This window comes from Syngnathoides biaculeatus, chromosome 5 (genome assembly GCF_019802595.1).
Source record: "Syngnathoides biaculeatus isolate LvHL_M chromosome 5, ASM1980259v1, whole genome shotgun sequence".
Classification (NCBI taxonomy): domain Eukaryota; kingdom Metazoa; phylum Chordata; class Actinopteri; order Syngnathiformes; family Syngnathidae; genus Syngnathoides; species Syngnathoides biaculeatus.
Genome location: NC_084644.1, coordinates 13445950 through 13461329, shown reverse-complemented (window position 1 = coordinate 13461329; position 15380 = coordinate 13445950). Strand labels below are relative to the sequence as shown.

General features: G+C 42.0%; 2 protein-coding genes across 5 annotated transcripts in view; both read right to left on the bottom strand.

The window, feature by feature from the left end:
- ttyh1 (tweety family member 1) overlaps window positions 1-7952 on the bottom strand; it is a 40852-nt gene extending 32900 nt beyond the window's left edge. For 2 of the 4 annotated variants that reach the window (XM_061820855.1, XM_061820858.1), the window contains exon 1: window positions 3840-4593. The gene's annotated coding sequence lies outside the window, so the exon portion shown is untranslated. Of the gene's footprint in view, window positions 1-3839; window positions 4594-7769 lie in introns of those variants that run through there. The other 2 variants (XM_061820856.1, XM_061820857.1) reach the window with 2 other exon arrangements.
- leng9 (leukocyte receptor cluster (LRC) member 9) lies at window positions 5834-15276 on the bottom strand. Its single transcript, XM_061820861.1, has 8 exons — window positions 15008-15276; window positions 14725-14831; window positions 12732-12849; window positions 11270-11391; window positions 10856-11179; window positions 10554-10776; window positions 9889-9991; window positions 5834-8285 (listed from the first exon to the last, which is right to left on the bottom strand). Exons 2-8 carry the CDS (start codon window positions 14828-14830, stop codon window positions 7653-7655), a joined length of 1629 nt encoding a protein of 542 aa, XP_061676845.1. The 5' UTR covers window position 14831; window positions 15008-15276; the 3' UTR covers window positions 5834-7652.
- Between the last annotated feature and the right edge of the window lie 104 nt (window positions 15277-15380).

The window sequence follows — 15380 nt, the reverse complement described above, 5'->3', positions numbered from 1 at the left end:
CTGTGTTCTTCGGGTCATTGTCATGTTGACAGACCTAGCCATGACCCAACTTCAATGCTTTGACTGAGGGAAAGAGGTTGTTCCCCAAAATCTGACAATACATGGCCGCTGTCATCCTCCCCTTAATACAGTGCAGTCGTCCTGTCCCATGTCCAGAAAAACACCACCAAAGCATAATGCTTCACAGTAGGGATGGTTTTCTTGGGATGGAACTCATCATTCATCTTCCTCCAAACACGGTTAGTGGAATTATGAACAAAAAATTCCATTTTGGTCTCATCGGACCACAAAACCTTTCTCCCATTATTCCTCTGTATCATCCAAGGTCATTGGCAAACTTTAGACGGGGCTTGCTATGTACTGGTTTAAGCAAGGGAACCTTCCATGCCATGCATGATTTCAAACCGTGACGTATTAGTGTATTACAAAGAGTCACTTTGGAAACGGTGGTCCCAGCTATTTTCAGGTCATTGACCAAGCCCTGTCGTGTAGTTCTGGGCTGATACCTTTCTATCCTTTCTAAGGATCATTAAGACCCCACGAGGTGATATCTTGCATGGGGCTCCACTCCAATTGAGATTGACCGTCATCTTTAGCTTCTTCCATTTTGTAATGATTGCTCCAACAGACACCAAGCTGCTTGGCAATTTCTCCGTAGCCCTTTCCAGCCATGTGGAGTTGTACAATTTTGTCTCTGGTGTCTTTGGACAGCTCTTTGGTCTTGGCCATGTTACAGGTTTGAGTCTTACTGATTGTGTAGGGTGGACAGCTGTCTTTAGGCAGCTAACTACCTCACACAGGTGCATCTGATTCAAGATAATACATGGAGTGCGGGTGCACTTTTAAAGGCGGACTAACAGGTCTTTGAGGGTCAGAATTCTAGCTGATAAACAGGTGTGCAAATATTTATTTGCAGCTGTATCACACAAATAAATCATTAAAAAAATCATACATTGTGAGTTCTGGATTTTTCTTTTTATATTATCTCTCTCACAGTGGACATGCACCTACGATGAAAGTTTCAGACCCCTCCATGATTTCTAAGTGGGAGAACTTGCAATATAAGAGGATGTTCAAATACTCATTTTCTTCACTGTAGATGGAGTCAGTAAAGACATTTCACCATATAAAGTGCCACTGATTAACCCCATCATTTTTGGGGGTGTTCTCATAATCTTTTACTGACATATGATTTGTTGTTTCTATCAGGATCCTGCAGGTTTTGTACTAAGTGCTCTACAAAACAGATGCAGGAAACGGTGGTGGTCCGATGATTTCAAGGCAAGCTTTTTGGCCATAATTCCAAATGTTATGTTTTTCTCAAACACAACTGTGCCAGATCACAAATCACAACCCTAGCTACAGTAAAGCACGGCAGTGATAGCATCATGCTTTGGGGCGTTTTTTTCTTGAGCTGGAACTAGGGCCTTAGAAAAGATAGACAATTAACATCCGTTTGAAAGAGCAGTCATTGTCAGCAAAAAATCTCAAGCATTTTGATAGAACGGAGGGAAAAGAAATGTCTGGAAAAGCCTAATAGAACCTCTGAGATCAATTTGGGTAATCAGAGACCACGTACCCAGAGTTTGGAGACTTGTGCACCCAGATTCTCTTAATAGGTGGTTTCTACTAAAGGGTGTTGCCAAGCTTTGTCAACTGTGGGCCTGTGAAGCTCTCATTTGTGATTCATTTATTTGCAATTCCCCTCTTAAAATTATTTATGTAAAAATTCAGTTGCGTTGTTTATATTTCAGCTCTGATACTGACAAATTGAAGCCCCCCCCCCCCCCCCCCCCCGTTCCCCCACAAAAGACTGGTGTTCATAATGTAAAAGACTTGTGCCATTCAAAAGCCCCTTTCACACTGTCTGTAAAACCTTGTCCTGTTACTTGCATCAACCCATCCATTTCCTTTTGTGCTCGTCCTCATCGGGGTCACAGCTGAGCTGGAGCCTATCCCATCTGAGTTTTCCGTGGTATACACCGGACTGGTCACCAGCCACTTGCAGGGCCTGGTATTGGCAATGAATGACAATATTTCCATGTTTTATAGTGCTGAACTGTGACTACTCCCAGTTTACATTAGGAGGGCTTAGATGTGTATAGTAATTATTCAGATCTGTAATATTATTATTCTTTCCCACTGGGGAAAAAAATTGATGTTTGTCTGCCCCTCGCATGACTTCAACCTGTGCAGATCCCATTCAGTGATGGTATGAATGTGAATGTAAACGGTTGTCCATCTCAGTATGGGTTTTCTGATTGACTGGCAACCAGTCCTGCGATTAGCCTCCTATTCACCTATGATCCTAATCAGGATAACCACTTTAGAAATGGATGGATGGATACATTTTCTACACATATATTGGCCATTTTATTCGAGCTTATTGGAACCTGGTTACGTTGAACAACTTTTCTTTTGATCTAAACAAATGAAAGTGGGAGACATTGTGGTTGCATTTCGGCATGACCATTTTATAATGGTAACTTTGTAATTCCAATGTGTTATTGTAATCAACACATCCGTCGTCTAAAACAAACTTGTACTCAGTCGATATGAAGAAGCTTTGAGTCCATTGATGAACATTCTTAGCTACATCATTGGGTACATGTAGAGAAAAGATGTTTGCATCGTGAACTAAAGGAACATGTTACTAACCAAAGCAAGATTGTATGTTTACATGACTGCCGAGCCAAGTGAGCAAGTAAGCGTTTACGGGTATAGATGGCAACACTTGACGCACACGACAATCCAACAGAGGAGGTGACAAATGAGGCATTCAAAATCATTATTAAACAGTCAGGCATTTTTTTTTTTTTTTTCAACAAGAGGCATCACCTGTTTGCTCCATTTCGTAAAGTTATTGGAGCTATGATGGAAGCAAGGGTTGGATGTGGGTGGTGGGTTTGAGCAGTTACTCATCGCTTGTCCCCTGCCAGCATGCTATCTTACATAAGTGAAGGCGAATAACTGTGATTTGAAGCTTGCTCGCTGGCCAATGGCAGTGGCCTAAGGAAACATGCGCGCGCAAAGCCATGGCTTGACACTCTGAGACTCCATGATGTCTGAATGTACAGCGGGTAGGGAGAAATGGGCCATTTTGTGTAGATGGGGCAGTGCAACAAGGAAAACTGCCTTTATCAAATTTATCGGAAAAGATACATGTGAACTCATCACAGAAGGTATACTCTTCCATAAAATATTTGCAGAATGAATGTGCATCATGTTCAAATATATATCCTTGTGCAATGGTGTGCATGCGCTTGACCTTATATACAAAGGTCCAGTCAAAGGAATAGTAAACAGCACTTAACAATAACCTCTAATGACGGGAATTTACAGGCCATTAAAGGCTTATAACACACTCGATCATCTGGGGAAAATTCATTAACATCTTGTGTGCTTACATGCTTCATCTAGTATGCAAAGCCTCCACGGCATCCCAATGCCTCCTCGTCCATTTTCAGTTGACATTCATCCGCGTGATTAACGTGCACTCCTGACAGCGCTGCGCACTCTCCTCTAAAAGTGAGTGCAGCTGACCGAAAGGTAAGTGAGTGCCGTCGGTAAGTCGGTGCAAATCAGTGCAGCGGATGTGGGCGAGAGTACGACACGGCAAGTTGACACACACACAAAATAGTCCCCATCACCCCACCAAAAAAGGATGCAATGAAGGCATCAGCATCATTGCAGCATTTTCTGCAACTCATTTCAATGAATAGGATAGTAAAATATGCACAAATGCATGATCTCACAGCAGGATTCATAATTCATTGAATCCATACCATATATCAAAAGACACAAAAGAAGCCTGACAGTAAGATTGATCCATTTCTTACCTCTGACAGTTGTGTTGGAAGGCTTCTCTTTTTGTGTTCTGCCGCTTCTCGCCGCCGCTCGTGAAATATTTACCTACTCAAAGAAGTATACTGCCAGCAATCAACCCCTGATGCTTTTGCAAAAACATCTTGCTGAGGAGGGGGGAAAAAGCCCAGGGATATGCCAAAGAATAAGTCTAAATGTGGCAGGAAGAGTGCAAGAGCAAGAGAGTAATTCTTACGGCTGCTGAAATATTAAATAGCCAATAATTGTAGGTTTGTCAAGTGACAGTGGAGAGCCGCTCGTGTTGATGGATGGCAGAGGAGCTCTCAGTGAGGGCGAGTGAGCGAGAGACCAAGAGAGAACGAGAGATGAGAGCAAGAGAGAGAGAGAGGGAAAAAGGGATTAAGATTGAGGAGACACCCCACGGGGACTCTATCATTTCATTGTTGCCCTCCGTATGTTCACACCCGGCACGATGTTGCCCGAAGATTATTAATCTGTTAAAGGGGATTTAAAGGAAGGTGGTGGGCAAGAGGGGGTGGTGGACCGCTTCTCATTTCGACGGCCACCCCACATCAACCTGACCAATCTCCATCAAGAGAAGCGGAATGAACCTGGACTAGATTACGGAGGGAACAGTGCGGGACATTTTAGCAATCCTCTCACATGCGCGGATACAAAACAGTCTGCTCCTGGCAAAGGAGAGCTGATGTACTCGAGAAATGCACATTAAATGAGTGCAAGTGGCAGTTAAGCACTCTGGTGAATGTGGGGTGGGGTGTTGGGGGGCGGGGGGATTCCCAGGCAGTGATGCTGAGAGAGATGTAGCGAACAATGAAGAGAGGGAATTGGGGGGGGGGGCAAAAGCAGTTTGGCATGGAGGCTGCACGAGTAACAAGGAGAATATGTGACCACTTGGGTGAAGTGATGAGGTCGGAGGATTGAGAAGAGCATTGAAAAGGTGGGTAAAGGGGGTGGGAGAAGCGAATAAGCAAAAAAAAATTGTTAAAAGTAAGGGGAGGGGGCTAGTTTTCTGTGTCACTGAAAGAGAGTGGGGGAAGGGAGATAACATGAGCGAGCAAGGGCGCAAACAGTAGCAAGCCACAGAGCATGCCCACTGACTCATTTGGAGTCTATGTATAGTGTGCAAGTGTGTGTGTCTCCAGGAGGAAGAGGGAAAAAGACAGAAAATGTTGTTACATATGCAAGAGTTGCTCCTCATGCTCGAACGCAGAGCAGCCCAATGCAGCTTTATTCATCGCATAAAATACCACCACTCCCATCCACAGCTAAATAATCAACAACCGTGGTAATATGTAGATTTTAATTGCACTTGCCTCCCCCCATTAGGTCCCCCCAAAAAAGAGAAGGATTACACTTGTGGAACACAGTCCATTCAGTATTCATCAAAAACAGATTGTATAAATGCTGGAATGATGGGGCGTGCAATACAAGCACATTGGCTAAGTCATTGATGTCAACTAAATGCAATCTCTTCGCCTCGTAAACGATTTATGAGCCACGGATAAACATTTATAGCAGGTGCATATATTATCTAATTACAGTACAATAACTGTACTTAGCACCATAAAGTGCATGTCAGAAGCATTATGATTATTAGATGGAAAAATGAATAGGAATAAAACTGCGCCTAACGTAGTCTGTTAAGGATTTGCGATCGCTTTATACCAACAAGTCATCATAGTAAGTAGACCTCCATAATGTAAGCCTATACTAGATCTGTTTATCAAAGGCATCACAAACGTGTGCCTAACTGTTGTCTTTGAAAGTAATGCATGTATTAATGAAGCAGTGTAAATATTAAATAATAGGCTCACAGTAAAAGGGTGAATATCCCAAACGAGCCAATGGACCTTTCCGACCTGTCAATCACTCGTACAATAATAGCCAATAGATAGCCGCATTGTCTTAACCGCTGGCTTCACACGCCCCTCCCCGCCATGTTGTCCCACAAGCAATACTGGTTGTCAGTAGCGTGCGCTTGGAAAAGTTAATGTTACGAAGAAAATGGTCCTCAGATGCGCTTGGGGAACATGCAATTCTGATGAAAAATATCCTGCTAGGTTACAAGGGGCCTTGTTGATTCATTTTCCAAAGCCTAAAACACAGTTGACGAAGTGTCTACGATGGATTAAGGCTTGCGGAAGCGCGCGCGTACAACTAAATGTGGATAATATCAAGAAACACAAGGCTGTATGTTCGAAGGTAAGCGAGGGAGAAGTAACTTCTCTGAGTTTGATTCAACTATTATCAGTGCTTTATACATTTCAGGAGAACAACTTTCACTTTGTTAGTGTATCACTGACCTGCTGAATAAAGTGTGTAATGTTTTCTGCTGAACAGTGGGGTTAGTGATACGAAAATGCGCGATGTCATGCAAGAGAAATTTGGGTAGAAATATTTGGGTATTTGTATCACATCAGACTTTAAAGACAGAAATTATGAGCCAGGTCACTTATAAAGACAAATGATATTACTCGTGATCCTTCCAAGTAAAATGTACTCACCCTGCTTTACATGCGCAGTACAATTCCACTATTTTATCCTCTTGGATTTCAATACGAAGTTTATGAGGCGTCAAACTTTTTTGCATCGATCGCCAACGTTTGGCTGTAACTCTTGACATTGCGTCCTACTCCATCCAAAATCTTAATTCCGTGTACAAATCCTGATGTGAAATAGTTAAGACCTCTCTGTAGAACTCTCATGGACAAGTCTGACGCATTTGGCAAAAAACATACCGCAATATCATCTGGAATACGCGAGAGAGAATCGACTTCAAACATGTTCTGTTCAGTCGCCATTTTGGAAGCCTGTGGGACATGGCTAAGGAGGCGAAGCTTGAGATCACCATAGGAAAGGTCCATTGCATCTCTGATCTTCCAAATTCTGATTAAAATGCATATGAATACAAAAACAGATACCTTGTTTGATTATTTAAAAGGTGCCATATTTCACAAACCAGCTTTCTAGTATTTGGTATGTATCATTGGCTCGATGGTGCCTCAGTAAACATGTGAAACATGAATTAAAATCATCTATGCATTCCTGAGTTCAAGCTGTTATTCTGCCAGGAAACCTAAAACCTCAAAGGGTTATCCCACGTACACGAGACACTTTTCAACTTTTTTTCCATCCATTTTCCATGCCGCTTATCCACAAGGGTCAGAGGATTGCTGGAGCCTAAAAAAATAATTTTGAACGCAAAGTCCCTGCATAATTTATGGGATACATTCATATTTAAGATATTTATATAACAGATTTGTCTTTAAAACGGTAGCCTGTCCTCATGTCCTGTTTTTAAATTTAAATATTTATATCTAACATCATACACCCCAAAAATGATTGATTCAGGAAATCTGCTTTCCTATATCCCCAAGTTCTTGTATCCAGTGATCTGTACCCAACTTATAAGTACATCCTTATACACACATTGATTAAAAACATTACATGCTCACGAATCAGTGAGACCCAATACAATTGCTCTTTAAGTTATTCTGCCTCCACAATGATAAAAAAAAGTTACGAGAGCTCTTTGTTTAAGTATATGGTTATTATGGTGGTTGCATTTTGCAACGCAGTAAATCACACAGAGCCGTTTGTTATCTTTTACCACCCTAAATAGGAACGTTGCAGTGTAGTTCTCAACCATAAAAACATTGCTGCATAATTACCCAAAAATGAATATGATTATTTTTGTGAAGGCAGAGTTTATGATACAGCTCCTGTATCAGACGTTATCGTGTCGTACCGGTGTACCTAATAAAGCATTTGGTGAGCGCACGAATTATCCGCAGATGCGCAATCAATTATCGTAGCGTCACCGTACACACAGTCTCATAAAAATTGTCCACATCGGCATCCCCGATGACGCAAAGGTGCAAAGAGTTCACAGGCAAACGGCCGAAATTTAAACCTTTGCCCACCTTCAGGTCGCCCACGTCATTAAAGATGCGTTCTCCCTCCCTGTCCTTTACCTTGGCCAGGGTGAGATGATACCGCGGGTTGTAGGAGTCCCTGTGGAGCAATCCCCGGGTCCTGTACTCTTCCTGCAGGCCACCATTGAGCTGCTGGAGCTGAAATTGAGGCTGGGGGCTCAGGTACAGCACCCTACCATTGAAATGCTTCAGCTTCACGGGGAAGGTCACGGCCACGGGGGGGTTGCGATCAAAGTAGGCAAAGCGTCGCAGGATCTCCTCAGCGAGCTCAACTTCGGCCGAACCTGGCAGGACCAGGAGGCACAGGGTGACATGCAGGCTGGCCGAGTCCTGCCAGTGAGGGGCGGACGACGGGAGAAGGGCACAGATCTCCTCCTGGAGCTGCTGGAAACAGGTGAGGATGGCAGGAGTGTTGGCCCTGAATGTGATGAAGTGCGTGGGCTTCTTTTTAGGGGGACGACGACCGTGGCTCTCTTCTTGCTGCTCAAGAGGTGCCGAGAGATTCTAGAAAATTAAAAGAAAACTATCAAACATCAGCTGGAATTATTAAGAATGCAGGTCAATTACAATATTGCTCATATAGCTCACAAAAGTGAATGCACCCCTGCAGAGACTGATGGGAATGCCTACCTATTTCTTAATTTTGAGTTTTTAATGAGAGGAAACGGGGTACTTTTATGCCCTTACACTGTGTTACATTCAGCTCACCACCGTTATCTTCATTTATTGATTACTGCTTGTGCGATCTATGTTTTGTTAGAGAGACGTTTGCCTTGGACGCTATCACATAGCTCTGTTTCACCCATCCAACGCAACTGGTAGTCACCAATGTCTGACTCTGACCAATCCCAGGTAGTCACATGACCACACAGAAAGCCTCCATAGCCTCATAGATAAGCAAATTTTTTAAAATGACTAATGTTCATAAGACCTGGTAAGAACAACAGAAAAGAACAGGTATGTAATTGCTGCCTGCTGAATCTATTGTGCTGTTTCAAGAGTGCAAAGGAAGAAATTTAATTTATAACACTTTCTCGCGGAATTCATTTGTTTATATTTTACCAAGATGAAGTTTATTGTTTCAGTTAAAGCGATCACATTGGGCAATACCTGAGTTTGCAAATTTCCATTTTATATTTTTGTCTCATTGCCATGCTTTAATTTAAAAAAATAAAAATAAACATTATTCCTTAGTTTCTAAACATGAGTATATTTTTTTCATTGAATACTTGAGTAATTATTGAGAGGAATACTTTTTACTTCCATTTGAGTTTGATATCACTCCCAAGTAACAGTACACAAGATTTTATGTCTCCTCTACCCACCTCCGCACCCCTCACACTTTAATATTTCATGGGGCTACAATGAATAAAATTCACTCTGCTACGATGTAGTCAGTCTATAGCTTGCATAACAATAACTAAACACACAAAACATTCGCTAAATCACTAGCAACATAAATAAGTGTAGCCCTAAGCGCAAATGTGATTCTCTCGTAAACTCATTGCCTTAAGGCAGTCCTGGAAAATATCAGTGGCCAAACAGAATATTGACACAATTTGGACTTTTCCTCATTAAGGTTGCGGGTGAGCTGCATCCTATCCCAGCTGAATTTGGGTGAGAGGCGGGATACACCCTGGACTTGTCACCAGCTAATGGCAGGGGAGATATACTGTAGACAAAATAAGCACTCAGACTCACATTCATTTTAAGTCTTCAAATCAAAGCATTTTAAGTCTTCCAAGAATCTAGCATGCATGTTTTTGGAATGTGCGAGGAAACTAGAGAACTCAAAGAAAAGCCACCAAGCACTGGGAGGACATATGAACTCAACACAGGAAAGCCGGAGGTAAGATTCAAACTAAGAACTTCTAAAGAGCGAGGCAGAAGTGTGAACAAATCGGCAATCACGCTGCCCTTAGAATAATATCATATAAAGCCAATTAGACTAAGTGACACGTACTGAGTCTGCTGTTTTTTTCCTGAAGCACCAGTGTGTCACGCACTTATTTGTTCAAGTAGATGACTCACACGGCGATTAATTGGGCAGTGCATCTATTAAAGCAGAGGCCACTGTGCCAATGGCAGTGAACGTTACTGTACCTACCAAATTGTTCTGGCCTTCAAAACTTTCTTCCCCGTTGGCCAATTTGTATTTTGTGTCACCATCTTTTAAGCCCAGTCCTACTTTATCTTCCAAGGCCTTCATGCTGAAATGAGAAACAAAACATAAGATAACTCAGGAGAGCCTGTCAGGATGTGCGTCACACTTTGGAGCATACCACAGATTACATAACACTATGCTTGACCACTTGTCTTTTACTTTAAATCCTGGTTATAGAGGCTGTCGTTGGAAATTTGGATTTGAAACAAGGACTGATTAAAGCATTTCCTCCTTGAGGTAAAACATGAGCTTGCCCTTCTACATCCCGCACCCCTACAAGATGTTTTGGGTGTTTTTTTCCCCACACAGCGACATTGGAATTCATACTAAATTTCACATCACCTGAAAGGTTGCCTGTGAACAGTCTCATTCATCCGAGTCATTTCATTCTCAGGGCATTTAATTGATTGCAACCTGTCTGTTCTGTTTGTTTTAGAGGTTGCATAACATCTACAGTATAAACGAGAAGCAGTCTTGAGACAATGGGTAGAAATTGAGACCTTTAACTGCATGACATAAAGTTGGCACTCTCAGCAAAGAATGTAGGCTGAAGATAACAGAGATGGATGGGAAGTGTCATCGATCTTCAATGAGGATGAAAAACAGACCTATTTGGAGACTCTTGCACATCACATGCCGACGCCTGAACTGCTTGTGCTGACTCAGAGGTGTGAGCGTTAATCTCATTGTGCTTGTCTTCCTCCAGATGTGTGTTCTCAGCCTGAATACACTCCATTCTCTCCCCGACAGCACCAGGTGGATGCGCTCTTGTTGATTCTGGGTGATCCAAAGTTACTCTCTCTTGTAGCTCTTGGTCGTCAGGCTGTGTTTCTTTACATAAAAAAGGATGGCAATGGGTCAGTCGGCTTAATCTTTGTTGGTCCAGCAACACAAGAACGTGCTTGCTCACCTCCTACTTCCTCCTCCCCTCCAAAGGGGGGAGCCAGAGATTGACCGGTGGACCCAAACACCCTGTCAGTCCTGCTGTGACGGTCCCAGACGCGGTGACCTTTGTAGGTGAAGTACTGGATCCTGTGCCTGGGCAGGGCAAGCTCGGTGTAGTCACAGTCACGTGGGTTAGTGTCCCAGTTGAATTCAGAGAAGGGGCGCTCCAGCACACCCAAGAAACGGTCCACATATCCTACTCCGAATTGCGTCTCATCAACCGAAGAGTCCCACAGAATCCGAGAGATTACGTCATCAGCTGTCCGCATGCAGGGCTTTTTGTTGACATCTGATGGGAGAAAAGAGTACCAAGAGACCTCTGAGGTTAAGAGAAAAACAAACAAAAAAGAATCCTCGTAGAAAATGAACTAAGAATTACCTTTTCTCTCACTTTCTTTAGGCTTTGGGGATTTGTTCTTATGGCCCTTGTTCTTTTCCTTTTCATCACATTCGTCCTCCTGGTCGTGAAGAAGAATGTCTGCAACAGCCATAGCTGGGTCACTATGAAGAAAAGGAAAAAATATATCATCGTGTAAAGGCATCAGATTCAAAATTTGTGAATACTTGCAAAAAAAAAAAGAAAGTTTATCAGTTAGAACAGGGGTGCTTGATCGTCGATCGCAACGCCATGCCACGTGAAAAAAAAAAAGACAGCCTTTTTTTTCTGACCTTTAGCTCACCGCGCATGTGCAAACAACGACAGTAGAGGAAAACATGCTAGTTGGCGAATTCCCCACTATTTTAAGCCCTCTCTTAAGAAATCTTATCAAACATCAGTATGGATGCTGCAGTGAAGAAGACAAAAATGTATCACTTTCATCTGGAATGGGAGGCGGACAACTTTTTAACAATGTCATTTTCGAAGTGCGTTTGCCTCATCTGCCGGTGTAGTGAAATAGGTCGTCGCATTTTCTAATTGTTTATGGAAAATACAACACCAACATTCTGCCGAAAAGTAAGATGAGAATGAGAAAAGCAAACGAACTAAAATCCCAATTGGCCGCACAGCAAAATCTCTTCTCTGTAAAGGAGTACAGTTACACAGCGCTGTGAAGCCATGGCTGGTGCGGAAGAACATCGGAAATTGTGTTTCTCACTGCAGTTGGACGCATGCACTGACGTGAGTGACATAGCCCGGGTGTGCATTTTCATTCGTATGGTGTTTAGTGATCATCAACATGAACTCAGATAGTTACAAAAAATGTTTATGGTTCACTATGTTGTTTTGTGCAATACTGGCTCATGCAGTTATGCAAGCCACACAAACATACATTTACACATAAAGAATCCTCAATATACTTTAAAATAAATATTTTTTGCATTTTTGTAGTGGGTAGATCTTTGTGACTTGGTCATTCTATTTCATTATTGGCCGTTCTTAAAAAAAAAAAAGACCCCCCCCACCCTCGATCACAAGAGGCTGGCTGCTTGAAAAGTAGATCCTGTGGTAAAAAAAAAAAAAGTCTAGTTAGAACATTACTATCTTTTCTTGATAGTGTATTCAACTGAATATACTGTAACTAGAAAATGGTTTGCAAATCATTGTACTGCATTCCTTTTTAAATTTACATTTTAACACATCACGCTCTTCTTCTTTTTTTCCTTTCGGCTTGTCCCGTTAGGGGTCGCCACAGCGTGTCATCTTTTTCCATCTTAGCCTATCTTCTACATCTTCCTCTCTAACCCCAACTGCCCTCATGTATTCCCTCACCACATCCATAAACCTTAACACATCACGCTCTATAAGATCTAATTCAGAAACACAGAGCTCATACCTAAACAAACAAAGCGAGGCTAATCCAAACGTTAGGAGAGGAAAAATAATTAGTCTAAAATCTTACAGTGAGCTGCTGGTTACTTCACAGATCAGCTGGGTTGACCTGTGGGACATACGACATCTGACTCCGAAGCGACACTTCCCTTCCAGGAAGAACGGGCACACGTCGACTCCTTTATCATCTGTCAAAGCCATACGAAGTGAGACAGCGCAAAGGTCAATGGATGTGTCACAATGTCTGCTGTACATTGAGTCTGTCGTTGGGACACAGACACACACACCAATAAAGCAGGCAACACTCGATGGGAATAGAGGAGACAATTTTAATATCCATTCAATTTATATAGCAAACGATGGATGGACTAAGATGAGCAAAAATAAGTTAACTGTGTTTGTGGTGCAGCTAGACAAAAGTATGAGGACACCATTGTCCAGAGATTAACTGCTTTGAAACTCTTCACTTTGTAAAACCTCCATTCCTCTTCTTCCCTAAAATCTGCAACTGCAACTTTATGGCCATTAAAGTTTGGACGTCCTACTGTGGTTACACCCAAAGAGAAGCCGTCATATTCCCCGTAATGCACACTCCCCTCTTAAAGTATTGGAAAAGTGAGGACAATTTCTTTTTTTAGGAGAAAAATGCCGTGTTTTTACACCCTTGGCCAATAAAGCTGATTCTGATTTTTGCAGAAAACCGAAAACAAAATAATACGTCACGAGAGTCTTTGTGCCTCTGGATGTTGTTGCTAATGGCACTAAAAATGATTTACGGTCTCTCTGCAGCTATCAAAATGATTCTGTTGCCAACTACTTGACATATTGTCCTTTTTAACTTCGGGAGGACATTCCAAATGGTTGTATTAGTTATGACCAATGTTTGTGCCATGGCTCTGGTTTAATCTTCTCTCAGTTTATTAATTGCTTGTTTCTTCATCCATACACAGTTCTCAGATTTTCATGTAAATGATACCTCTAACTAGTATTGATGTGCTATAGTCTTCACAGAGAAAAACAAACTTCAAACAGCTTGGTCCAAACAAAATGTGCTAGTGGTGTATCTGGTCCAGATGCAAACACTTTGAAATAAAATCTCTTGATCTCTTGTGAGAGGATGATGTCAAATTAAAAGGAATTAGCCTCACCATCCTTTTACTATTAATGTGGGGTGTATAATGCCTGGTGTAAGATAACGTCAGTATCAGTGAGGCTGGACGTGGCTGCAAATAAATAACTGCATTGCGTAAAAGTCTTGGAACGCAACTTTCAGATTAACTAAACATGATACACCTCACCTCAATTTAAAAAAAAGGCGAAATGTTCATGGAACTTAGTCAAGCTATAACACATAGAACCTTCAAGTTAGTCTGCCTGAAATGTAGAGCCTCTTGTTTTTTTGTCTTTAACTTAAACCCACTTAGATAAGCCAACAGTAACACACAAGGATCTTGATTCACACACTTCCAGCGAGCAGCCATACGCAAGCAAAATAGGTAGTTCTGATGGATCTTGTAAAACTTTATCCATATCTGTCCTGAGGCTTGACCATCACAAAACACTACGTTTGCCACAATGACTATCACACTGGTGAAAAATAAACAAGTCCTGTTCCGAAGAATAGAAGACATTTAGTACAAAACCATAAAATTGAATTCAGGTCTTCAACATATTCCATCATATCTACAACACCTGTGATGAGAAAGTAAAGTACAAATGCTTTCTCTACTTACGTATACTTCGCACGTGTGAGAAAGTAAAAAAGTACAAATGCTTTCCCTACTTACATATACTTCGCACGTGTTTTTATGATGAAGTGTTATGTATTGCCTACCTTTTGTTTTGCTTTTTTTTTTCTTCTTAAAAGAAGGAAACTACTTTTTGAGCCACCACCCCCATTGTGCCAAGTTATCAAACTAATATTTTCTACAATTTATAGTCAAATTTTCACGTTGTATTTGTACAGTGCAGTACAGTACCTGTATTTCTACTTAAATACTCGAGTTCAGAACTTATTTTTAAGAATACCCTCCCCCCAAAAATGAACTCTATTATGACTCTACCTGTTTTGACATCCTCTGGGTGAGCTGGACCTTCTGCTTTGCTTGTGTCTATTTGGACATCAGCATCCTCTGTGCTTGAGAGCACCCCAGAGCATTCTGACGCCATGCTGTCGATTTAAAGACAGGCGTTAGTAAAATAACGACACACAGGTTTCCACTTTGTTTTGTTGGGCTGTGGCCGACGCGGAAGTGGCGTGAAAGGATGGCGTGGTTAATTTTAAAGACAGACAAAATGTGCTCTCGCTGCATTACTCACCGAACTTACCTGAACTAGTTTACTCACCGCAATTTGTGACTCCAACAGAAGGTCTTGGCTCCTCACGGAATTAAAGACGTCACTTCCGCCTCACGGTGTTTTACCGCGGCATATCGAAACATAATCGTCATGCTGCTGCTCATTCCATGACATCCTTATCCTATGTGCTTGGAAACATTTTTTGTTGTTGTTTCTGCTCACACTGTGTAATATCGGCTCATAGTCTGCTACTTTCGGTGGTTCGCCGGTCACACAAATGCGCTAGCCCACGTCGGACAGAGCAGCTTCGCCTCAACTCACCCTCGACCCCAAATTTGTCGTATCACGAGGGATTGTGGGTAATGTAGTGTGCGTTTATTTTAGCCAAAAAAGATGCGCTTTAGACGTGGTGTGAAGCTCG

Coding starts and splice junctions, on each gene's coding strand:
- leng9 (XM_061820861.1), bottom strand. CDS start 14,830: ATGGCGTCAGAATGCTCTGGGGTGCTCTCAAGCACAGAGGATGCTGAT. Junction 11,392..12,731: donor GAAGTAACCAGCAGCTCACT/GTAAGATTTTAG, acceptor TTTTCTTCATAG/TGACCCAGCTATGGCTGTTG. Junction 10,777..10,855: donor AGGGGAGGAGGAAGTAGGAG/GTGAGCAAGCAC, acceptor TTTTATGTAAAG/AAACACAGCCTGACGACCAA.